Source organism: Myotis lucifugus, unplaced genomic scaffold (genome assembly GCF_000147115.1).
Source record: "Myotis lucifugus unplaced genomic scaffold, Myoluc2.0 scaffold_10, whole genome shotgun sequence".
Taxonomy (NCBI): domain Eukaryota; kingdom Metazoa; phylum Chordata; class Mammalia; order Chiroptera; family Vespertilionidae; genus Myotis; species Myotis lucifugus.
The window spans coordinates 3,445,802-3,472,560 of NW_005871058.1; the positions used below are offsets into that span (position 1 = coordinate 3,445,802).

The 26,759-nt window shown below is 38.2% G+C and overlaps 1 protein-coding gene across 5 annotated transcripts in view; it reads left to right on the forward strand.

Moving 5' to 3' along the window:
- Positions 1-26,759, forward strand: part of ANKS1B (ankyrin repeat and sterile alpha motif domain containing 1B) — a 787,939-nt gene that overhangs the window by 266,456 nt on the left and 494,724 nt on the right. For all 5 annotated transcript variants that reach the window (XM_014451548.2, XM_006084103.3, XM_023749887.1 and 2 more), the window contains exon 12: positions 4,151-4,331. In XM_014451548.2, the coding sequence (XP_014307034.1) occupies positions 4,151-4,331 (181 nt within the window). The remainder of the gene's footprint in view (positions 1-4,150; positions 4,332-26,759) is intronic.

Genomic DNA, 26,759 nt, shown 5'->3' on the forward strand with positions numbered 1-26,759 from the left:
GTGAATGTATTAAAATCAAAGCAAGTATTCCAGGCCCATCTCCATTTTTAATAATGCTACTATCTCTTTGTTCTTTCTCCCATTACTATTATTTCATTTCTCCACACAGATATTTCTTTAATCCTGCCATTGTGTTATGTGTTTTGAGGCACCATTTGCTTATGTCTAGATGTGAACACATGGCCTTTCCTTTTCTTTGAAGCCCTTCTGATTGCTACTTATGTGATCTTGAGTAAATAATTTAACCTCTCTGATCCACTGATTCTGTGCTAGTTAGGCTAAGTAGTGCTAGCTGACACGACAGACCAACCCAGAATCTCAGTGGTTTAACATAAAGGAAGTTTTACCTCAACTTCTTAGAAGGTCCAATGTGGATTGAATGACCCTCCTTCATCTTGGAACTACATCATCTGCAGAGTAAGAGAGGGTTGGAGAAGGCTCACTTCTACAGACAGTCTGTTGGTCAGAATTAGTTACCTGTCACCAACCTAAATGCACATAAGGCTTGGAAATAACACGGAACCTTTGTTTATAGTTTTGTTGAGCACTAAAATGGTCTCTTAGAACAGGGGTTGGCCAATGTTTTCTCTATAGGACCAGGCAGTAAATATTTCAGGTGTTGTGGATAATGTGGCTTCTTTCTAAACTTAAAGTAAATGAATGGGCATAGATATGTTCCAGTAAAACTTTATTTTCAGCAACATGAGGCAGACCAGATGTGGGCCAGAGGCCGTAGTTTGCTGATCCATATGATTCTTCCTTTTTATTACCTCAGATGCTCAAAGAGCTTTGGGCAATAACTCTCCACTCTTTGTTCTTCAAACTGGGTAATAGCTGATGGACAGTTCTGAAGAGTTAAATAAGAATGGGGTCAGCTGATCACTGATCAATGGTTCCTTCCCTTCAAATTTCTATTAGCTTATCTCCCTTTCTCCAGATATCTTATTTGAAGTTATGCTACAGTGAGATCATAGCACTCTGCTCAAAGGAAGAAAGGGAAAAGGGAAAGTAAAATGTAGATTTGCATGACCATGCATTAGACAGTCTACACTGAGTCCTGAGAGCACGCAAGCATACATCTTTCATGTTTCTGTGTAGGAATATATACATTTGTGTTTCCCATTAAAGAACTTATCTTCTGGTATTTACCCAAGCGAGAATCTGTGAGTCACCCTAGACTCCTCCCTTAAAAATCAATCTTCCCATACAATCAGATGTCAAGACTAAAAAGCTAACCTCATTAGCATCTCCTAAAAACATCTGCTATCTCTAACCCTGTTGCCATTGCTTTACTTAGGATCTCGTTATGTCATGGCTGGAATTCTATAACATCCTCCTAATTAGTTTTCCTTCCTCAAGTCCAACCCCGACCAATCTATTCTCTAAATTGCTAAAGTAAGTTTATTAAAATGCAAACTCGGCTATCAAAACCTTGCTTGAAAATCATTCAGGGTTTTTTTTTAAATGTTCACATTAAAGACCAAACTCATTGGTATGGCATTTAGAGCCCTTTATAATTTGGCCCCTGCAACTTACAATATCCCACGTCTTGAACCCACCACTACCTTCACGTACTCTGCACTATAGCCACCCCGACTATTTATAGTTTGTATTTCCTCTCTCCCCATCCTCTTTTGTCTGCCTACCACATGCTTCCCACCTCTGCTTCATCAGAATTCAACTCAGCCACCAATCACCTGCTCATGGAGGCCTTTCCTGATTCCCTCCCTAAGTTAGATACCCACCTTTGGGCTCCCTTTATATTCTGTTCCTCCACTTATCATAGTCCTTTTCACTCTACTATATTATACTGAAGCATAATTCTTGGGTGGCTTGTCTCTTCCCTCATGCACCATTCCTTCTCCAACCAAAGTTTATCATCACCTGGACCGTAGAGACAATGTCTTTCTTATCTGTTCCTGTCACAGTGCTTACCATGGCATCTGCCATTTAGTCACTCAGCAGATATCTGTAGAATGAATTCATGTAGCAAAAAAAATATAGCCTGTTTGCTTTTATTCTTTTATGCATAACAAATTGTGTTTGTAAATAGAACTTTAGGTGGTCCGGGTTAAAAAACATTTATTTAAGAAACATTTAGCCGAAACCGGTTTGGCTCAGTGGATAGAGCGTCGGCCTGCGGACTGAGGGGTCCCGGGTTCGATTCCGGTCAAGGGCATGTACCTGGGTTGCGGGCACATCCCCAGTGGGAGATGTGCAGGAGTTAGCTGATCGATGTTTCTCTCTCATCGATGTTTCTAACTCTATCTCTCTCCCTTCCTCTCTGTAAAAGATCAATAAAATATATTTTTTTTAAAAAAGAAACATTTAAACATAAAGAAGTCCGATACATCAGTTAGCTTGACCTTTATAAAGTTTATGACAAGGAAAATTATAAAAATTTGGTTTATGGCCTGTTTACAAAGTGAAACAGAAACACAACATAGCACAATAAAACAAGACCAAGATAATGGGCATGGCTGTGTTTTTATTGCAGCTAGTGTCATAGTTCATGACTTTGTTTTCTGTAAGAGAAAGTTTATTTAGAAAGTCACAGAGGTAGAAAAAGTGAGCTGTGGAAGAAATGGGCTAGGAAGTTAGGAGAAAGAGAAAGGCAGGAAAATGTGCGTTGGGGGAAAGGTGTGGGCTGCTCCATTGAGAGCCGCCCGTAGTTCATGACATTTAATTGCTGTTATACAGTCTAGAGGAAAGAACATTGAATGTGAAACTGAGATTCAGCAGCTTCAAGGACAGACATTTCATGAGAAACCATGACTGACATTGAACCCTGGTCTTTCATACTTCAAAAGCATCTGAGTCCTGTGGGTACTCATTTGAATTCCATTACTGAGTTGATGTGGCATAATAATAAATGACTTGCAGTTTCTTGTATAACAATATTTATGCCTCTCAACCTCTTTCATTAAAATATTGCAATGGTGAAAGAATAAATCATAATGTGATCATTTGTACCCTTTATGTAAAAAAAAACAAATCTGTAAAACAGGTATTTTCAGTATCATTTATTTTAGATTATAGACTAAATGATATCTACTTTCAAAACCATGATCTGGAAGAGACAGGGTAGCTGAAATATTATGCAAGAAAACAATCTTTGAAGTATAGTGATTAAATTAATAGGTATTTGAGGGCAATGGAAACATTGGCAAACCAAAAGTAACTTTGGGGAAATAAACTTATTGTAAAGAGATTGAAGTTAACCTCTTGTTAATTATTGTGAGATCGTTACTATTTCAGTAGTATGAATGAGAAGAATAAAAAGTAGAAATACTTGAATTGATTCTTGGGAAATGCACACAATTCTGAGAGCCAAAAAGACTGCAATCTTTTTTTTGAAGGACTACATTAGAAGCTCTGCTGGCAGGGAAAAAAAGTGAACATAATTAAAACTATGGGAAAAAAATAGAAAACTGCTATTGGGAACAATCCATTACTGACAAACAGTATAGATTATAGGTGTCATTACTCCATGATTTTAACTTTTATTTTAAATTGACTTTTCTTGCTATTTGGGGATTAATTAAAACCCTTAAAAAATAAAATCAAAGTTTACCACAAATACCAAGCAGATTCTTGGATCCTGGAAAATGCCCTATATGACTTCAATTAATTCCAATGATAGAATTTCAGCATATGGTACTTGGGGACAATATCTAATGCCACTGTTCCTTGGTCTATATAAAGAATTAAAAAAAAATAGAATTGCCCTAATAATGTTTCAATGTCATGAGATCCCTCTTATTGTTAGATTCTATATCCTCAGGGTCTGGCAAATGCCAGATGTTTCATAAATGTTAGTTGATTGAAAGGTGACTTATAATTGCAACTTTCCAAATTGATCATTAAGAGAAATTCCGCACATTACATTTTTACATACTTCTGGAGAAACCTAACAAAGAATCTAAATGATTTAATCAACTATGCCATTGTAGTTTTTCATTAAATATTTTCATTATTTAATTTATTAAGGGATTGTTTAGTGTCCTTCTATAAAGCACAGTTATATTTTAAGTATAAATCCAGACAGTTTAACTGAAAAAAAATCATCACTTAGATTAAACTGATGGGGAGATGGGGCTAAAGATGAACATGATCATATTAATGCTGTCATCATGCTCATTTATTTTAGCCTAAACAACGAACCTCTATTGTGTCTTCTCTGGATTTTCATCGGATGAATCATAACCAAGAATATTTCGAAATCAACACGTCTACAGGGTGTACAAGCTTCCCTTCCAGCCCTCCTGTTAGTCCACCCACCTCTTCTGTGGGAAACGCAGAGGTCAAGAACGAGGGAACTGGCCATCCAGGTAAAGCAGTTCACTTTATGCAGCTATATTTCTCAACTTTTAAAACTAAAAGCCTTTATGAGTTAGATTCTTTAAGAGGAATCCTTTGTACACATTGTGCTGGGTTCTTTGATCACCTACATGTGAGGCAATGTAGGGCTTTATGATTTTTGTCAGAGTGTGGATATAATATTCTTTCTGAATGCATTAATGGCCTTCTAGGCATTAGATATTAAAGATGATGTTATAATGATATTATGATAAAATAATAGGGGTAAATACTACTATTTACCCCTCTCCACATAGTGGTAGCAACTCATCAATATATGCCATCTAGCTCTGAAGCTAGACTTTGGCTCAAGGTTATCTGGGAAGATTAAATTGAACAGTGTGGTCTAAGTGGGCTATCAACCTATTCAAATCAAAGTGAACTTAGAGAAGAGGGGTATGAAGAAATAAGCCTAGGGATAAAGGGAAGATTAGGAAAGGAACCACACCCAGTAGTCAAACATACCTGGTTCCACCCAATCAGATTTGCAATGCTTCCCTTCTTCGGGGCTAGGAGCTAATGACTGGTGGACAGAAATATGAGAAGTGGGGCCTAAAGGATATCTTCTGTTTATATCTAATTTAAAGTAAGTGAACTATTCAACTACTTTTCTTCAAAGAGGTATTATTTTAAAACTCTGTATATATAATTAATATGACTTTTAGAATCATAAATTATTGTTCATGTGTGTATTTCATGTAATTATGTTCAAAATGAATGTGTGTATAACTATATGAAAGAATACACATATTCTTATTTAAGTCCTTTACATTGGCTGTGCTTTTAAGAACACTTTAAGAAGACTAAAATTATTTCAAAAATTTAGCCAGAGAATTATTTTCCCCTAGGAAAACAACTAAGATTTTAAAAAATAATGATTAATGGAAGTGGTGAGATTGATATTCTATGGAAGCTATTCTTCAATCTTTCTGTGGCAACCAGAGTGATATTTACAAAATGTAAATCAAAGCATGTCATCATCGTGCTTAAGATGCTAGATGGCTTCTCACTGAACTTAGAATAAAGTCCAACTCCTTACTGTGGCCAATGAAGTTCATTGTAACCTTGCTCCTAACTAGCTCTTTAACCTAACCTTTTGCAAACCTATCCTGGCCCACATGGGCTGTCTTTGCTAGGCATTCTGGCCCTGGGGCTTTTGTACTTTGGTTCTTGCTGCCTAGAATCTCTGTGTTCAAATTTTTATGTAACTGAGTGTCACTTGGGTTTTGACTCAGATGTACTTCCTCATAGACACTTTCCCAGGTTCCTTCAATATAATGATAATTATAATAACAATGATGCAAAAAGAGCAATAGTAATAATATTAATAAGCAATAGTATTTAAGCAAATGTTTAAATAATTTTCATAATGTTTTCAATATTAAATTTAATTTATAATTATTATAAATATTTAATGTCTTGAATTTAATATCTTTAATATTAAGAAGCAATAAGTATTTATTTTAAGCAAATACTTAACACTATGCTTCATACACTGTTTTAGGCATTTTATGTATAAACTCATTTAAACCTCATAACTGTTATATGAATTAGGTGTTATTTTTTATAGACAAGGTAACACAGGAAGAAGCTAAATAACTAAATAACAGCCCATAATAACAGAGCTGGACTTCAAACTTGGTGATAGAGTCCATGTTCTTAAACATGTTTCAACATTGCCTAGTTACTTTGGTCAAATCATCCTGTTTTTTTCCAGAACCTATTTACTATCTAAAATTATATTGTTCACTTGTGTACTTATTTATTGTCTTCTCTCCTCTTTCTGGATTTGTGATTTAGAATGGATGGGTCCCTGATACATTGTAGGCTGCCTCAGCTTGTTTACTAACTATGAGACTGGACTTAATACCTAGCTTTGAAACTTAACCTCTTTATGCTATAGATTTTATCTATAGAATTAAGTTAACAATTAATTAATTAGATTAGCTTGCCCTGTAGTGCAGTCATGCATGTAAAGTGATTAGTGCCGTGTCGGGTACATAGTGTTAAATAAATGTTAGTAACTATTAGTAGTAGTCATTATGTTAATGAAAGCTAGTATTATTCAGTGAGCATGGGCATTTAGTGTATGTCTGCCTTACACCAGATGCAAGTTTCCAGGAGAGGAGAGATGGGACATGATTTGTAAATAAAAGTGGTATGTGAACCTCAGGAAGGGTTGTAGGCATATAACTCATAATTAATACTTAGTTGAATTACTCATTCCAAATTTAAAAAGTTGAAATGGGAAAAATGACACTGACACTTGCCTTTCAGGAAATCTTTCTTAGCTTTACTTTAGTGTACTAATTGGTGGTTTTTTTTTAATGATTAATTTTGAAAAATTTCAAAAATGCTTTGAGATAGATAATATTTATTTATTTATTTATTTATTTATTTATTTATTTATTTATTTATAAATTAAGAGTAAGAGAAGTTATGGGGCTAGTGTCCTCTCTCCACTCTGACCACCAGGGGGAGAGGATAAGAAAGACATCCTGTTGCCGTCTGGATTTCAGTGGCACCATCCAAAATGTGAGGAGAAATTATCATTTTCCACACATTTCAAAATTGTTATTTTCAGGTCTGACCTTTGAACAGAACTAAAATCTAACCTTTAACAGTTGAAATAATTTCAATAGCATGCATGTTACTATGGTTTCCTAATGTAATATGTCACCTCCATGTTACATCAAAAATTTTAGAGTGGACTGATATTTAGTAATAATGAATAAGGACAGAGAGTGCTGATTGTTTTACATCAAAAAGTAAAACTTTTAGGTAGTTATTTGTCTACTAGGAAAACTAGTATTTTAGTATCTTACACATCGATGTTTTGCTATCCTTTGCATTTAAGAACCTGCACATGCAGGTGCTACCACATAGGATATATGGAAAGAGGATGAGTTCCGGTGTCAGTTCTATCACTGATTTCCTAGGTATTTTCTATCAAATCACTTAACTCCCTGAGAGGGGTGTTCCATACAGGACCACTCCCTCATGGTTCTCTTTCTGATCTTGACCACCATGGATCTCCTTCTTGTATGAACTTCTGAGTGATCTGAGAGCCTAGGTGATAGAGTATTTCAGTCTAGTAGGTACCCCTAATGGTTGCCAATGTGTTCCTTTTCCTCAGGTAACAGTTTTTTAAAATAGAGGTGGTGGAATTCTGAATCTCTTTGAAAGGTAGAAGCAACATTTTTTGGATGGGTTAGGTGGTAGGGTATGAGAAAATGAAAGAGACCAAAGATGTGACTCAAGGATTTTGGGCCCTTTTGACTTCTGGAAGGATGGACTTGATATTAGTTGAAATGAGGAAGCTCAGTTTTGGACATTTTAATTTGAAATATTATTGTATAATCAAGTAGATAAGCTGAATAGATAGTTGAGAGTGATTTTTTTTTAGTGGGATAAGGAAGGGTGGGAAGAAGCTATGTGATAATTTTATATTTAGCCAATTAAGGGGTATCAGTTTTAAAAGACTGAGAATCAGTGCTTTAGCCCACAATGAGTGACCCGTGAGTTCTGAATTCTTCAATGAAAATGTCCTGGGCAGGTGTGCTGTGAATTGCTGAGGGGAAAGAAGCTGAGAATCACCAGTAATAAAAGATGCTTCCTCCATATGTAAAGTTGTTTCCAGAAAGCTCTATGAAGAATTTTGTTAACTGGCACTTTTAGACACCTGCTCAGGAATTTAACTACCCTAGATAAAGAATTATCTCCAATTTCATTAGTAGTTTCCAACCATCACCTCCTGCTGGAGAAAACTTCTTCCCAAATGATAGAAATAACAAAAACAAAAGCTTTTAAGTGCTTAGCAGCATCGGATGCTTTTATGCTAGGGAGATGAAACATTAGAAAAGAACTAAAATTAGAACGGAGAAGGTGGCATGGACCTTTCACGCTGCTCGGGGATTGCCAGAAAGCAAATGAAGGCCTTCTTTTTAATTAGTTCACACGGCCTGGAAATAGGCCTCCTGAAGCTGGGGCAGTGTTATTCCGGCAGCCGTTGGACGCAGGCAGCGGAGGGGCACTCTGGCCTCCAGCCAGCATGAAGGCCAGAGCCGGGCAGCTGAGATGATGTGGAAGCTCCACGCTGAGACTCGGGGTGAGCTGATATGGAGGAAGTGAAGGGTTAGTGGGAATTATGTGTTAATTATATCTTTGTGGTTTATTTTATTTAAAAAATGCATTAAATAAACTATCTGGATTATCTATTGTTAAATTGAGTACTTTAGGTTGACTAAGTTTTAAGTAGCCAAAACGAAGTAATGTTTATATCAAATGTCATGTAATGTTTATATCAAATGTCACACACACACACACACACACACACACACACACACACCCTATTTCAATTGCTTAAAAATATGAAAAGATCTTCCATAGTTAGATGTTGGAGTAATGTGATTTAGTTAGTGCATGCAGTTGGGTGGGAATTTGTTATTCCGACTGTAATTAGCTGAAATAAGACCATTGGTTTATTTGGGCAGCATAAAATAAACATGTTTACTCAGTGTGAGAAAGTGCAGGGGGCTGTGAGAGGACCTAAGAGTGTGATTGACCTCATGTGGGGTCTGCAATGCTTCCAAAGAAGAGACACATTTATTTGTCCAAATATGGCCATTGTGAGACCACGGAGGGAGTGAGAGTTGTGCAGGGTCTTGGAAGCTGTGTTCAGGATGCTGGTGTGCATCCTGAGATAAAGCCTTAAGAGCAGTATTGGCAGGTTTGTAAGCAGAGAGAAATGATATAAATTTTTTTTCTGTGTGATGTCTCCTATTTTTTATTTTTTTTCTGTGAACTAAAGCAAAGTCTTTCTTGGAGAGTGACCAATGAGGGCAGAGATCAGACAATTAAGGAGAGTGGAGAAAGTTTGAGTTAGCTCTTTGTTTAAACTCCTAGCAAATGGATAGTATGTAGGCCTAAGGTTAGCATGGAAGAAAGGATAGTAGGTAGGGGTGGGTGTGGCTAGGACCAGCTCTTTGGCTCCTTCACTTAAGGTTATCCCTCAGTGGGAAGGTGAGCCCTCTAAGTCTGCCACTCTGACCTCTGTCCATGCTAGCCTCTGCAGCTGTCACCATAGCAACCTTGCCACGCTGGCCCTATAGCAGCCTACGTGACTTTCAGCCCAGATACTTCAGAGGCCCTTCCTGGAGGCCACAGAGACCTCTGGGTCTCATTCATAATTAAGGAAAATATGCGGAGCTCAGAAAAATTTATCCTCAAGACCCCACTAGTCTATATCGCGTGGTACTACCAAGTTTACTCAGAAGTGGCCATGCTGGAATCTGCATGGGATTGGGAGCCTGGCCCCTCTCTCTGTATGTTCTCCCATTACCTACTTATCACACTATAACCTCTCCAGGCCAAAGCCCAGAAAGAAACGTTCAGGACACATGTAGATCTACTTCCCTACCCTCCCTATTACACTTTCTCAAAGGCTTGTCTCCTTCCTCTTCTGGGAATTAAGTCTCCAGTGTAGACCTGGGGGAAGAGAGGTTTCCAAAGGAACTCAGTTTAAGAATGGAAATGTATTAATACCTTCTTTGAAAAATACTATCCCTATGAAATGGATTGAGTGGGTGCCACTAAATAAAAAAAAAATACCTGAACATAGCACATGCTTAATTAATGTAGCTTCATAGCTGCTTAATAACTGTGACCATTTCTATTATCAGTATTGGTGTTATTACTGGGCCGCCAGCAGAGCCTAAACACTAAGAATTCAGTGCAAACACAGAGCAGCCAGGTGCTCGGAGTCCAGCCAGGCTGCCACAATCTTACATCCACAACGTTGCTTAGAACAAGCAGGTCAACCCGCAGAGGAGCAGAGTTGGAATTCCCATCTGCTCTTGCCCCAGTTTTCGTGTCCTGGGGTGGAAGGGCTGCAAAACCTGGAAGTTGTGTCCCTGCGGGGAGATCCAGGCTTCACGGGCTCACCGGTGCAGTTACAGCAGAGGCAAGAGAGAAACGGTCTCAGAGTTTTTGTGTTGAAAATCTCCCCCCACCCCATTTAATCTTTTATTAACTCAATTTTCTCCTGCTTTTACCTTCTGTTAATTTGTGTGAAAATATAACTGCTTTGTTAGCTGGAATTTTCTTTGCAACTCAAATTCAGTGCTGCGTAGATCTTCTCTCTAATTATCTTGTCTGCTTGTTTGCTCGATAGTTTTTCTCTCCTGATTTCCTCTATCAGGCCACTTACAGCTCTTGGGAAAGCTCCCTGTTATCACTTACAGCTGTATGAAAAATCTATGATTATTAGAGCAAAATGTAAAATGGCAAAAGGAAAGCTGACTATAAATATAAATGGTGGGAGAAAAAAGCTTGGTATTTCCAGGTCTACGCCACCATCAATTGAAAACAGTTTCAACACTGCCAGACCTTTTTCTCTATTGACATCTTCTACCTCTACAGTCTTCTTTTGGGAGAACATTTCCCCCTGTTTTTACACCTGTCTGTGTTGGGCTGGTGCACTCTGGTGTTTGCCTGGGCCCTAGCACTTTAATATATATTTTTAAAATTGATTTCAGAGAGGAAGGGAGAGGGAGTGAGAGATAGAAACATCAATGATGAGAAGGAATCATTGATTGGCTACCTTCTGCATGCCCCCTACTGGGGATCGAGCCTGCAACCCGGGCATGTGCCCTTGATTGGAATCGAACCCAGGACCCTTCAGTCCGCAGGCCAATGCTCTGTCCACTGAGCCAAACCAGCTAAGGCCCTAGCACTTTAAATATATAACTTCTCTGTTATGCACCATGCCACAGTGAGCCATCCCAGGACAGAACTTGTTCCAGACAGTCCCCCAGTCAACTTCCTACCTACCTGATAAACCACTAGCTCCCTGCCTACCTGGCTCTGGGCTGTAGGGAGTTCAACTTTTTCACTTGACTCTTGGTATCTGTGATAGGCAGAATTCTAAGATGGATTCATGATTCCCATGTATCCACACCTTTGTGTGATGCCCACCCCCACACCTGTTTTCGGTGCGTGGGGGATCTGTAACTTGCTACTAGCCAATGGCAAAGGTGATAGGGTATCATTCCCATAGTTATGATACGTTTTATGGCAAAGATAAAGGAATTTGGAAGATATAATTAAGGTCTCTAATTACTTTAAGTTTCTCAAAAGAGAGATTATCTTTGGTAGCTTGAAATAAATAAGTGATTCCTTTAAATGGGGGTCTTGAAGTTGGCTACTTGTAGTAGCCAACTGTCTCCATTGCTGGCTTTGGAGAAGTAATTTATCTATGATTATTAGAGTTAAATGTAGTAGCTCCCTGATTAGCACAAGTCCTCACTGAGATGATAGACATGATTGAGAGTGAAGAATTTGAAAACGTCTCCTTCACCCCACATCCCCAAACCCAACTCAGTTAATGCCCGTACGCACATCCGTCACACCATTTCCCCCCAAAAGATTAGTTTTTATTTTAATAGGTACCAAGTTGTGAAGCTAAAGCTCTAATGGCAAAATCTGAAGACATAAACCAGATAGTAGGAAATGATATTAGGACATACAGACCTGAAATCCTTAAATTATTAATTCTTCCCAACTGTGCCTCCCTCCTCCAGGACTTAGCTTTTTCTCAACACGGGGGTTAATTTTTTCAAGCAGTTATCTGATCATGCCACTCCACTGTTTAACAACCTCATGTCTTGTCACTATCTGTATGAGAATGTCCAAATGCCTTAGCATGCTCAACAAGATCCTTGCTAATCTGGCTGTAGGTTTCTATTTACTTCTATCCAATGTACTCCTAAGAACATTGTTGTTAGAGTTCATTGTTCTTCATTTAGAGCAGTGGTTCTCAACCTTCTGGCCCTTTAAATACAGTTCCTCATGTTGTGACCCCAAACCATAAAATTATTTTCATTGCTGTTTCATAACTGTAATTTTGCTACTGTTATGAATTGTAATGTAAATATCTGATATGCAGGATGGTCTTAGGCCACCCCTGTGAAAGGGTCGTTCGACCGCCAAAGGGGTCGCAACCCACAGTTTGAGAACTGCTGCTTTAGAGTATGCTTCTGTCAGTTTGGACTGCCTTTCCATCTAATATACCTGGTAAACCTCAGTTATTGTATGGAATTTGGCTAATGGTAATCTCACTTGTGAAGCCTTCTGTAGCTCCAAAAATTATTTCATCTATGTGCCCCACTTCGCACTTTTAACACACCTTTACTATTAGTTATTTTATATAAAAATTTGCCCTAAACGGTTTGGCTCAGTGGATAGAGCGTCGGCCTGCGGACTGAAGGGTCCCAGGTTCGATTCCGGTCAAGGGCATGTGCCTGGGTTGCGGGCACATCCCCAGTGGGAGATGTGCGGGAGGCAGCTGATCGATGTTTCTCATCGATGTTTCTAACTCTCTATCTCTCTCCCTTCCTCTCTGTAAAAAATCAATAAAATATATTAAAAAAAATTTTTTGTGTGTTTTTTGTTGTTGTTTTTTTTGTTAATCCTTACTGGAGGATATATTTCCCATTGATTTTTAGAAAGAGTGGAAGGGAGGGAAGAAGAGAGGAGGAAAAAGAGAGAGTGAGAAAGACATTGATGTGAGAGAGACACATCAATTGGTTGCCTCCTGCACTTGCCCCAACCAGGGCCGGGGATCAAACCTGTAACCCAAGTACATGCTCTTGACTGGGAATCAAACCCATGATCTTTTTGGTGCATGGGCTGATGCTGTAACCATTTAGCACACCTGGGCAGAAAATATTTGTTTTTTTGTCTGTGATTTCCTTAAATGCAATTTCTCAATTAAGTTGTACTCCCAGCACATAGCATAGTGACTAACTTACAATAGAGGGCAATAAGTGGTAAATGATTGAATAACTGAGCATTTGCTTTGTTGGACTTCTATCCCTACTTTGAGCCTATTTCTATCTATACAGTAAGGCCAGGACAGCTTTTCTCTTAACTATGTTGCTTTCTTATGAGCCATGGAGCCCACTTTTCATTGGTTATTTCTTAAAATGCCTCAGAGAGAAATGTGATTTTTAATGTAAATTTTTGCTACATAATTGATCTGATTTAACAGATGAGAAGATACCAGTTATTTACATTGGGAGGCTATTCAGTTTTCTTAGTTAATTATAATGTAGTTGACCCAGCATTGCCAAAATCATTTATATCACTCTAGAAGGCATTATATCTGCAGTGTGCACTAATTTCTAACTTCCTTCCTGTGTTTCTTTTAGTAGACCAATATCCAAGGCTTAATTTTAAAATGACAGGGAAAACTTCAGTGATGTGTGTTCTTTCATAAGATCAAAGCAAGGCATATTATGACTTTTCTTTCTTAGAACTGACTTTTTTCCACCATTGTTTTTTGCTAGTTTCTGTATTAGCCATGTGTGAGCTTGAAAATATTGTATTAGGACCTGGAACCTTGAGGATGAGAAACTATAGCATAATAGTAATGACCAAAATACAGTGTGCAGCCCTGGCCAGGTGACTCCATCAGTTGGAGCATCTTCCTGTACACTAAAACGTTACAGGTTTGATTCCCATTCAGGGCACAAAGCTAGGTTTCAGGTTCGATCCTTGGTCAGGGAGCATACAGGAGACAACCAATTGATGTTTCTCACACAGATGTTTCTCTCTCTCTCTCTCTCTCTCTCTCTCTCTCTCTCTCTCTTTCTCTCTCCTCTTCCCTGCCCCCTCCCTTCCTTTCTCTCTGTAAAATCAATAAACATATCCTCAGGTGAGGATAAAAATAAAATAAAATGAAATAAAATCCAATGTGCAGAATGAATGCTACTGACAGAATTCTAATCTCTGGCCAGCAGTTCACAGGATCTAGAGTGACCTCTCACTTGCATGATATATGAGTTTTCCATAGCATTGTTCTCCTTCCTTAGAAAAACTAATGACATATAGTAGGAAGACAAATATGCTATAAAGAACCAACATTTATTTCAGATTCAAGGATGTAATTTTTGTATTAGCCACCATTTTAGATCTGAAACAAGCCTGTTTTATGTCTGTATTCTTTCTATTACCACAGATGTCTGTGTTCTCTTTATTAACACAGATAATCAGGAGTTGACTATGGACGCTAATAATAGATTTCAGATTTCCTTCTGGAAAGCACATAGCACATGTGAAAGGAAGCATTATTAGCTAAACAAATCTCTCAGTTCCTAATAATTAGCATTTTGACAAGCTGTTGTCTTGGAGGATTTAGATCATATATTACATAAGTTCAAAGTATTTCTTTGTATTTTTTTCTTGATTTGAGTATCAAGTAAATAGTTCTCATTTTCCTTTAAATATAAAGGAAACCTTCGACTTTATTTTAGTTTTCTAGTCTATTGATGTGCTGTAGGCCATTAATGTGCAACTGCATTTTCTTTCTACTATTAATTATAAATAATATGTCAAGTTCTCTAGGCTAAGTAGTTTGCTATTTACTAACAATATATTTGATCCCTGAAGTTTCCATATAGAAAATTTAAACTAGTATATCAAATTCAAAATGAGCCAGAACCATTTCCCCATTCCTCATATTTGATATATTCTCTTTTAGGCAATTATTGGATGTTCTTTAAAATTATCTTTAATATATTTATCTAAAACCAGATGTTTATTATTTGATAAGTGCTGGTATCATATGTTCATTATACTATCTTAGCAACCCAATCATATGAGCCATTGTGGTTGAGACCCTAATTATTGGTTGGTTAAAAGTAAATATAGCCATGGACGGTGTGGCTCATTTGGTTGAGCGTCGTCCTGTGCACCTAAAAGTTGCCGGTTCAATTCCTGGTCACATGCTCAGGTTGTAGGTTTGGTCCCTGGTTGGGGCATTCAGGAGGCAGCTGATCGAAGTTTCACACTCACATCAATGTTTCTCTCTCTCCCTCTCTCTCTCTAAAAATTAATAAAATAAAACATTTTAAAAATATAAAACTATATATCAACACTAAACAAAATTAGTTATATTAACAAATTTATTAATAATACTAGATAAAGTTCATTTACTCATTTAGTGCTTACAAAGTACTAAAACCCAGGCAAGATACTGGGTATATAATAATGAAAAAGACACGGTCCCTTCTCTGAAAAGCTCTGTGGTAAGCCAATAATTAAAGTCTGCTGTTATTACATTAGTATAATGTGAGCTTAGAAATAAAAGCGTAAAAATCTGCCTCGGAGAGTCAGAGATGGTTTCACAGAACAAGTCGTGCTTGTCCTATGACTTTGAATAATTAATCAAATGGATACTGACACAATATGGTGAGAAAGGAAAGAAAACAAGAAAAGAGAAGAAAGAAGAGACTTTAGAACCAGAAAAATTTGGACTGAAGTCCTTTTTTTGTCACTTACTGTAATATTTAGGTGAATGAAAACCTTTCCGAGACACTTTGTTTGTTTTGAGATAATGTAGATGGCCAAACCTAGCATAGGACTTTGCACATGGGAGGCAATCAATAAATATTGTCCCTTCTCACTTACTTTCAGCCTTGAGACAACCTTGAAGGTAAATAGGACATTGTCACCATTTTGAAGATGAGGAAAGTAAGTTTACAGTAGTTAAGGTCACACAACTCGTAAGTTAGTGGTAGAGCTAGGACTAGAACCTACATCTTCTGACAAAATTTTCCCCACTATGCTGCTACAAGGATTCCAGGCTTTTTCATGCGCTTAGTTATTTATTCAGCCAATATATATTTCTTGAGCACCTACTACGTGTCACACATGTTGCTGTACACAGATGATACAGTGATACAGCGGGGAACAAATAGATAAAGTCAGCCCTTATTGAGCTGAGCGTTCATCCGAGAAGGCAGATTTTATACCAGCAATTTCATTATGTCCTTAAATTAGTGTTAGGCAAGGGCACAGTTCAATGCTCTGGGGTATGTGTGGCAAGAAAATTTACTCTAATCAAGGAGGTGTGAGAAGTCCTGTGAGGGGAAGTGATATTTCTGTCAAGACCTAAAGAGTGAGCAAGAGTTATCTGGACAGAGAGAAGATTTTCCCAACAGCAGGAGGTTTGGCAAAGATGTGAGTGAGAACAAGATATGTTCAAGGAACTGAAACTGATCCAGGACAGTAGGATCAGAAAGCAAGAGTGAAAGATTGGCAAGAGGTGACTCTACAGAGACCGGCAGAGACAAGGCTGCACAGGGTTCACAAGCCGTCTTCAAGAGACTGGGTTCTCTTCTAAATTTCTGCATTGCGTACAAAGCCTGACCAGAGGGGAAATCGGGTCTGAAATCTGACTCATTCATTACTTATTGCAGAGAGGGGATGGTTACTTTTTTCAAATCCCTCACAAAGGCTCAAACAGGCTGGTGGGAAGCCACTTAAGGTTCTAAGCAGTGGAATGATACCTGGTTTGTATTTTTCCAAGTTCACCCTAGCCATGCTGTGGCTTCTCTTAGAGGGGACGAGACAGTAGGAGTGAGACTTGGCATAGGAGAGTCAGTGGCAGCTTAGATCAGGGCTGTAGCTCTGGGGAAGAAGAGAAATGAGGTATTTGAGATGTAGAATTCACAGGATTTGTGATGACATGGAAGCTGAAGGGAGAGGGGATGAGTGGAGACAGGGATGTTCCTCACTTTCCTGGCTTGAGCAGAAAACCATAGGAGCCTTGGGCACAATATCTAAGACTTTAATGTTGAGGAAAAGCTACTGGAGTTATTCCATAGTGGGAAGGTGCCAAAATCAGCTGGAATAGAGGACACATTAAAAGTATTTAGAAGTCCTTGGGGCCAGCAGGCATGACATTAACACTTAAAGTAATGGTTCTCTTTCTTTTCCTTTTTTTTGTCCTTACTGGGAAAACTACATTCCTTTGTTATTTTTTGTTTTACTTCTTAGGCCGCTGTATATTTCCATTTAGCTAAATTTCTTCTACAGAGACATTAGTTGTTACCAGACTTTGGTTTTAATTTAAAAGAGGATAAAAACTGAAGTTATGAAGAAGATTGGGCATGTGGGTACCTGATTCATTTCCCTGAGAGGCACCATGACTCACCTTCATTAAGTAGTTTTGCTTTGACATGACTGATGCCTTATTGGTTTTGAATGTTCTCTGCCCTGTATGTAAACAATAAGATAAGTTTCTTTCATGGGTCATTCATTGCTGTTCATCTCCACTATGAGTCAGATGTTTGGCATTTCAAGACGTTATCCTACCTACAACTTCCCTCTTTATAAATTATGAAGAAAACTTCCACCAACAACAGATTCTCATTTACTGACTTTTCAGATTTGTATCTGTAAAACATGTTCTAGTTGTTTTGCTATATCTACTTTAGTAGTAGTTTTATGGCCAACAATAAGGAACTAGTTTATTTATTTTATCTTCATTGCCTACACATCAAGATAAAAACATAATCATCTGTAAGGGAATTCAAATACTGATGATTAAGTCATACAAAAAGCCCTTCCTGTTAATCCTTTGTCTACCTCCAGTTTCAGTATAGCTTTCCTCCCTTTCACATTCAACCTCCTGGATTCACTTTTTCATCTGTCGGCCACTCCCCCAAAACTATGCCACTAAATGCCCTGGACTGTCTCTTCCTGGATGTAATGGACAAAGTCTTTATCTTACTTGCTCAAACTGTTTCACTTAGCTGGTGAAATGCTCTTTCAGCATGTGCCTCTGTGACACCATAGTGTCCCAACCTTCCTTCTGCCTCTCAAGTCTTCATCTCGTTCTCCCTTTGTGAGTACTTCCATCCCTACCCACTCCTACAAGGTTACTGTTCTTCAAGGTTTGGTTCTAGACTAATTCATCTTCTCTGGATGATCTCAGCCACGTCACAATTTTATTGCTCAATCATATGCTAATGTTCCTCAAAGTTTTATCTTCAGCCCAAACTGGAGTTTGACACCTCCAAATTAATCTTCCTGTTTTACCTCTCCACTTAGATGTCCCACAGGTGCTTCAAAGTCAACATGTCTGTGTTAGTTTCCGGGGGCTTGTGCAAACATGTCCTACAAACTAGATGTCCTAAAAACAATAGAAATCTCACAGTTCTGGAGGCTAGGCGTTTGAAATCATGGTGTGAGCAGGGAGGGCCATTCGACCTCTGAAGGCTTTCAGGAAGAATCCATCCTTGTCTCTTTAGCTTCTAGGTGTTCCTTGGCTTGTGGCAGCGTAACTGCAGTGTCCGTTTCCATCTTCTCATGGCCTTCTCCTCTGTGTCCTTTCCTCTTCTGATAAGCATATCAGTCACTGGACTAAGGGCCTACCCTAACTACCTTTGTTTATTTATTTTGTTTTTTATTGTATCATGAGCTTAATGGTTATAGAGATTATGCCTTTCTATTAAGTACAGTGTCAGTAAACAAATTGTTGCCTAATATTTATTGAAAAGGAGGATGAAGAAAAGAAGTAAAGCAATTAATCAACAAGAATTAATCTGAAAAAAAAAAAGATATGCAAACCAAAATAAGTTTAAGTGTGAATTTGTAAATGTAGGTTAAATGGATTTTTTTCTAGTCAATATATTAAAAAAATACATTAAGAATCAGTCAAACCTTCTTTTCTATTGTAACAGAAGTCCTTGATTCCATAGATACTGGAAAATACAGTTATGTTTATTCACCGGCTATTTCATAACTGGCTCTCTCTACCCCTTTATTAATGAAAAAGTTCCTGCTTCTTTTGATGTTACAGGAGGTGACATTGTTTCCTAATATTTCTTGAACATATCTCCAAAAAAGATAAGGTTAAGCAATTAGTTACTAGCATTCTAATTACAAAAAGAAAGGAAGAAAGAAAGAAAATGAAAAGAAAGGAAAAACAACAACACACTATATCCTAAGAAAAAAATGTCTTCGGATAGCCTGAAAGAAAGCATCTTTTGTAATTATATCTGCCTACTTTTTAAAAATTTGTTATTTCTTGATGAGAGAGAGAGAGAGAGAAATATTGATTTGTTGTTGCACTTATTTATGCATTCATTGGTTGATTCTTGTATGATCAGTAACTGGGGATCAAACCCACAACCGTGGTGTATTGGGATGTTGCTCTAACCCACTGAGCTACCCAACTACCCAATCAGGGTTAAATCTGCTTAGTTTTATAAAACATTTAAGCCTTTCTAAGCTGGTGAAAGCTCTGAATGAATATTAAGGCAACCAAGAACTGAAAAAGGATCAGACCTGCTGTATTGTATCTACTTTGCCTACATTAATAAATTTTCTCCCACGAAAGGATCTGTGGGAGACCCCTGTGCTTGTAATTATTGGAAATGCTCTTGGTTTAGCTAAATCAGACTAGTTCCTATGGATGTCGATGAGAAGAAAAGTAGAACTGCCTCACTTTCTCACAGCATTCATTATGTAGGCTAATAAGGGCTACTCTAGGGAGTTCATTGAATTCTTTACTGGAAGGCAAGTCCTCAAAAGAAATTCTAAGTATTAGTATTTTGCTCTACTTTGCTTTAGTGCTACTTTATGGCATTAAATTCACAGAACTTTTAGAACACATAATTTTAATACTCACTAATTAAACAGAAATAGTCAACCACATTAGATATAGTTAGGAAAATGTCTTGGCATAACCCAGTGAATCTGCTTAGATTTATTGTCTCTAAATTATCCTAAGTAGATGCTGACATTCACAGCTCAGTATTTATTATTCTTCATCTATTTTTAGTTACTTTTGATAAATTCAAGGCAGAAGATTCTGACTTTACCATATTGTGTTGTGTGGGGGCCTCTAGGTACTTATGCAACCACTTAAAAAGCCTTGTGTAGCAATTTTCTTCACTCAACAAGATGCACTTCTGAATTTTGAGTAATTTTAGAGTCTTTAAATGGTTTCCTTTATTTCAGCCATGAAAGCTGTCATTTTCAATTAGGCACATATAGGTAAACCATCTCTATTATTCTTAAGAAATGTTCTACATGTTTTGCATTTATTAACTCATTTAATCCTTACAATAGTACCTAGGTAGGGACAACTCTTACCTATGATTTACAAATGGGGAAGTAAAGCACAGAGCCTTTAACTGACTTGCCCACATTCCTATTGTTAGAAGAGAATGGAAATGGGATTTTTTTCTATACATTCTGACTTTGGGTCATGTTATTCTGCATCTCAATAATCTTAATATATATATCTTTAGAAAATATGTACCACTTTCACTTATAATTGTTATTAATTCACCTAAACTTGATCCCTTATCTCAGAATTCTTAAGAGTGTAAGTGGATCTAGAGAAGCAGACCTTTTCTTTCTCAGATTTCCCCCAAATTCTGGCAGTATATTTGTATATTTAGGAAGTATGTTACAGAACTATTTTTTCCTTTGTTCAGCCTGGATTTATGGAGCACTTTTTTTGCTTTAGTCATTATTAGTCACTGAGATACAGATGTAAAAGTCTCAGCCCTTACCTAAAAGAAATTCCAAGTCCAGTAAGTTTTGCTTAAGGGGAGGAGGGGGGGAGTAAAATAGTGTCTCCAGCTTGGTTGGTTTTTTATTTGTTTGTTTTGTTTGTTTATAGATGAGTTCAGGTTCATATGTTACTCCTTTCATTCATTCCACAGTGTTTGCTATGCCTGGCACTGTGCTAGGGGCTGGGTACATCAGAGAACCAGAGTCTCTAGCCTGTTGCTGACACAAAGAAGGAAAGAAATGTCGATAGTTTAACAAAAGGGATAAGGTAATAGGCTAGTTCTCTGATGAAATGCCATTGCTTCTGTCCATCTTCTCCACTGCATATACCAAACTGATGGCATGTGATTTTTGCTTAGAAATATCCCTAATTCAACTTAATCCATGTGATAATTCTTTCATAGGTATTGTCACCAATTAAAAGACGGGAAACCAAAAGGATTGAGTTACTTTCAGTGGTCCATGGTAATAAGGGATAATAATTTGAAAAAGATTCAACCCTCTTTTGACCCCATTCTAGTGGTCCAGATGGAAGGTTGAAGTAGCATTGCCTTTCTGTCTCAGCCTCAGAAGTTATACAGCATTCTTCTCACCACATTCTATTGGTTATAAGTGAGCTACTTATCTATGCAGATTCAATAGACGAGAAATTAGACTCTACTTTATGATGGGGGAGTGGCAAGACTCTATATGGACATGTGGGATAAGAGATATAGTTGTGGCTATCACTGTAAAATACAGTCTTCCTTTAGCCCAGGGGAATAGACCATTTTTCTGCCAAGGGCCATTTGGATATTTACAACATCACTAGAAGCCCAGTGCAGGGATTCATTCACCAGTGGGGTCCCTTGGACTGGCCTACGGGGATCGGGCCAAAACTGGCTCTCCAACATCTCCCAAGGGGTCCTGGATTGCAAGAGAGTGGTTCTCGAGTGATGCACTTTGGAATTGGACTCCCTCCTCTCTGGTTCCAGGTGTGCTCTTGTATTGAGCATCTGCCCCCTGGTGGTCATTGTGCGCCATAGCTACCAGTGTGAGCATCTGCCCCCTGGTGGTCATTGCACATCATAGCCTGGCCTGCACCCTTTCACAATCTGGGACCACTTGGGGGATGTCAGAGAGCCAGTTTAGGCCCGATCCCTGCAGGCCAGGCCAAGGGACCCCACTGGTGCATGGATCCGTGCACCGGGCCTCTGATATGCATATAAGATCTTTGGTTAATCTCTTCCTGCCCTCTTCCCTCCCCCCTCCCCTCTGAGATTCATCAGTCTGTTCCATGTTTCCATGCCTGTGGTTTTTGCTCCTGTGGTGAGTGTTTGCCCCCTGGTGGTCAGTGCATGTCACAGCTACCGTGCTGGTTGGCCAGTTGCTTAGGCTTTTATATATATAGATTCTCGGGCCATGCAAAATTATTAACTTAAAAATTAGCCTGCTACTTACCATTTACAGCAGCATGGATGGACCTGGAAAGTATTATGTTAAGTGAAATAAGCCAATCAGAGAAAGACAATTTTCACATGATTTCATTCATATGTGGAATCTAATGAACAAAATAAACTAATGAACAAAATAGATCCAGAGGCATGGAATAGACTGTAGAACCTCAGAAGAAAGGCAAGGGTGAAGGGATGGGGGATGGAGGGAGGGTGGGGGGTAAGAGACCAACCAGAGAACTTGTATGCATTACTAGTATATGCATTACCCATGGACACAGACAATAAAGTGGTGAGAGTCTGGGGGGGGGGGGGTGGAGGTGGGCTGGAAGAGGTCAATGGGGGCAAAAGGGGGCATATGTAATACTTTCAATAATAAAGATTAAAAAAATTAGCCTACTATATTTGATCAAACATTTAATTAACTCACCCCTAATGCCTTGGCAGGGCAGGCCAGATGTTCCCCATCCCTGCTTTAGCCCAACAGTTCACATTCCTCCCACAAGTAAAATATGCTCACCTCACCCCAAGATTCTTCAAAAGTTTCATTCCAGTTGGTTTATCATTTAATTAGGTCCAGGTGCAGTTGAGTTTCCTAAGGCAAGGTGCCTTAAGCAAAGCACTTGAGTATCGTTCCTCTTGGTTGGAAGTCCTGTGAAAGAGACAGATTATCTCCCACCCACATATTCAACATATAATGATCAGACAAGCATAGATTAACCGAAATATAAACTTCCGTTAAAAAGAGATGGAAAAGCAAAGTCTGTAGAAATTCTGAATTCTAGCCAGGTATATGTTGTCAGTTCTGTGAGCAGGGCTCAGTTCTGCTCTCTGAGAATTATTCTCCATGGTTTCTTGGCTCTGCCTTCTGGGACCTTATCCCCGCTGAGTCGTCTTCCTTTTTATAATAAGTGACCTATGCTTAAAGCTAAATAATCTCAGTTTGATTCTTGCCCATACTAGTTCTAGCATCCAAAGGCTTCCTTTTATTTTGTACTATTTCTGTTCCTTTTATTTTTAACCTGGCAGTGTTTTTAAAATATATATACTTTTACTGATTTCAGAGAGAGGCAGGGAAAGGGAGAGAGAGATAGAAACCTCAATAATGAGAGAGAATCATTGATCAGCTGCTTCCCGCACGCCCCTCACTGGGGATTGAGCCCACAACCTGGGCATGTGTGCTGACCAGGAATGGAATCAGGACCTCCTGATCCATAGGTCAACGTTCAACCACTGAGCCATGCCAGCCATTGGCTGTTATTCTACTAGACAAGACTTATAGTCACAAATCTCTTCTAGATAACCCTTCAGGAACTAAGTGACAGCTATCAGAGAGGAGGGCGGTAGTGGGGTTGGGTGAAAAAGGTGAAGGGATTAAGCAAGCAAACAAACAAACCAAAGCCTCATAGACACAGACAAAAGTGTAATGAAGAGGGTAAGAGGAGGCATAAGAGGGCATGGGGGGACAGAAGGTGATAGGAGACTTGACTTGGGGTGGCAAACACATAATACAATATACAGATGATGTATTATAGAATTGAACACCAGAAACCTTTCTAATTTTGTTAAAAATAAATTCAATAAAATGTTTTTAAAAATGATAACCCTTCTCTACTTTAGGTTCCCTGTGAGTCTGCTGAGGGACTACATCCTTAAGATGCTTAAAAGCTCTATAAATGTTTAACAGAGAGGACCGATGAGGCATGCCTTTAAGATCCTCAAGAGCCTTTTTTATTTCTTAAATATCCTATGAGGTACAGCCTTAGATCTTTTTGAAGCCTTACCAAGTGATCTTACAGCCTTACAGGATTTGATCTTTGGCTTGAGGCTTCCTTAATTAGGGAATTTTGGGCCATCTGGAGAGGCTGGGGATGTTCAGATGTACAAATGGAATTTGCACTGCATTTTCAGACCTAGCTAAAGGAAGTTATAGGTCATTACAAGCAAGCCACAAACTTGTCCAAATTTACAGGGAGAGGAAATAGGCTGTATTTCTTAATGAGAAATTTGCAAGATTCTAGAAGGATATATAGAATATATTGTTGGAATCATCTTTGGAAAATGCAATCTATCTCAAAGAATCACTACAATATGATGAAGCATTTTTAAACAAGTGGACTGGTACCTAAACATGCAAATGCCTTAAAAGTAGTTACCTTGGGAAGATTTTTACTTTTTCTTAAAAGTTTGCTTTTGTGCAAATCGGTTTTGGAATTTAGTTTTTAGAGTTACTTTAGAAAAAACTTGAAGAGGTTCATTATGGCTGCATACTACATACTACTAGCACAATTTGTTGACAAAGCACATTTTTGTGATAGTTTCATTTTCCTTGCCCTTATTTAAGTTTTCAGCCTTTGGAAGTTTCACTGATGATCTCTTTGGACCCCGGGGCATACTAGTACAGTCTACAGTGTTTTCCTCAAGTGTTTCTTCAGATACCGCCAGCCATGCAAAAGCGAGTATAACAGAAAGCTTATTTTGTTCAAGAATGATATCCTAACCCTAGTCAGTTTGGCTCAGTGGATAGAGTGTCAGCCTGTAGACTAAAGGGTCCAGGGTTTGATTCCAGTTAGGGGCATGTACCTTGGTTGCATGCTCCTCCCAGGCCTGGGCTCTGGTGGGGGCGCGTGCAGGAGGCAACCAATCAATGTGTTTCTCTTACATAGATGTTTCTCTGTGTCTCTCCCTCTCGCTTCTACTTTCTCTAAAAATCAATGGAAAAATATTCTTCAATGAGGCTTTAAAAATAAATAAATAAACAAATAAGAATGATATCCTAAAGAACAATGACCAAGTGCTTTAACCATGCAACACTTCAGCTCATTCAAAATAAAGATATATGTGTGGGTGGCATATGTTAATTGAAAGATATCTTAGATTAAATGAACATGTAAACTTCTCTCATCAAAACAATCAATGTGTCCATGATTTAATCATCCAACCCACAGCTGGAGTGGGATTCAGGAATGTGTGTCCTGAGCAGACTCTGTAATCAACTAGCTGTGCAACTTTTTAAAAGCCTTTGAACTTCATTTTAATTTGCTGAAATAGGGGGAGGTGGGACCATCATCAAGAATTATTTGTTGCATATCTTCTATTTAAAAGGCATTCTTGTGCAATTTAGTGATTAAGCAATTTTAGTCATTGTAGGAGAGTAGTACTCTGGTTGGACCATGCAATTTACTTTCATAGAGAAGATTTCTAAGATGATTCACTACAATCTGAACACACAGGTGACTTGCGTCTGAGAGGCCCTGTTACTGATATCCTTGCAAGTACAAAGCAGTAATCAGAATTCCTCTTCTCAGCAGAATCTCCTAACAAAATAATTGGAGTTTTTCATATCTTACCCTTTCCACAAACCTCTTCCCCAAATGAAAGCGCTATCTGAACATCCTCAAACAAAGTGAACCTGGAATTAAAACAACCATAACTGCCCCCTCAGAACAATCATTTGTTTATGGTTTACAGCTATACTCACCTGAGTGTGCACCAGAGTCTAGGGGAAAAGCACATAAAATTCCCAGATGGTTGGGTTTTATGCTCAGGGATTTAAATGAGTATTTTTAAATGTCATTCTACCCATGCAATTTTTTTAACAGCCTCAAAGTTTGGCATGAAATTGCTTTTCATATGCATTAAGTTCTGATGAATGTCTGAGGTCATAATTGAGTCAAGAAAGAAAATATTTTCTATTAAGCAAAATACTAAAGTTCAGAGCTTTATTTTTATACAGCAAGTAGTTTAACAATTCGTGTATTCAATCTGTCATTTCTCTAATTTTGGGGTTGAGAGGATTGGAAATGTGCATGTACAATATTCCTTCATTTAAATGTTGTCTTTGGTTGTACTTCTTATGTTACTTTCAACTGACAATATTCCATATTATAGTTCTTTATTTTCTTGGTGACTTTCACTGCTAACAACCTGAGGATTTAGAGGGAGAAGGAGGAGTTCAAGGTTTTCTTCTTAGGTCTAGAGCTTTGGATATATAACTCTTATTTAGTCTTCTCTCTCCTATCTATACTTTCCGCAGCAGTCATGTATGGAAAGCAACATTACTTCAGTTATTGCTCTGAAAATAGATTGGATAATGGATAAAAGAAGGTAAGAGATTAGCCAAAGAACATGTATGCATAGCCCATGGACAAAACAACAGTGTGGTGAAGCCAGGGGTGGAGTAAGGGCTGGGTAGAGAGGGACAAAGGGGGAAATGGGGAACATCTGTAATACTGTCAACCATTTTAGAAATCTTAAAAAAATTAGTTTCAAGTTCATCTCTGTCCCATTTAGGAGTTACTTTACTTATATTAGAGTTTGCATTTATAATACCTTTGTTGGAATTGTGATTAGTCATAATTTTGCAGATTTGAGTCAGGGAATTTGCATGTAGGATTTTGGAACTATGATACTATTGCTATTAATGACAATGACTGCTTTTATTGCATTTTTACTGTGGGTGAATCACCAAGCTAAATGCATTGTCCTATCTCATTCTCATCCAAGAATCTAGAAGATAGATGATCCTAAAAGCAATATTTCACAAGGAAAATGAGTCATTTCCCAGGTCAACACTGTGAAAGTGGTAGACCTGAG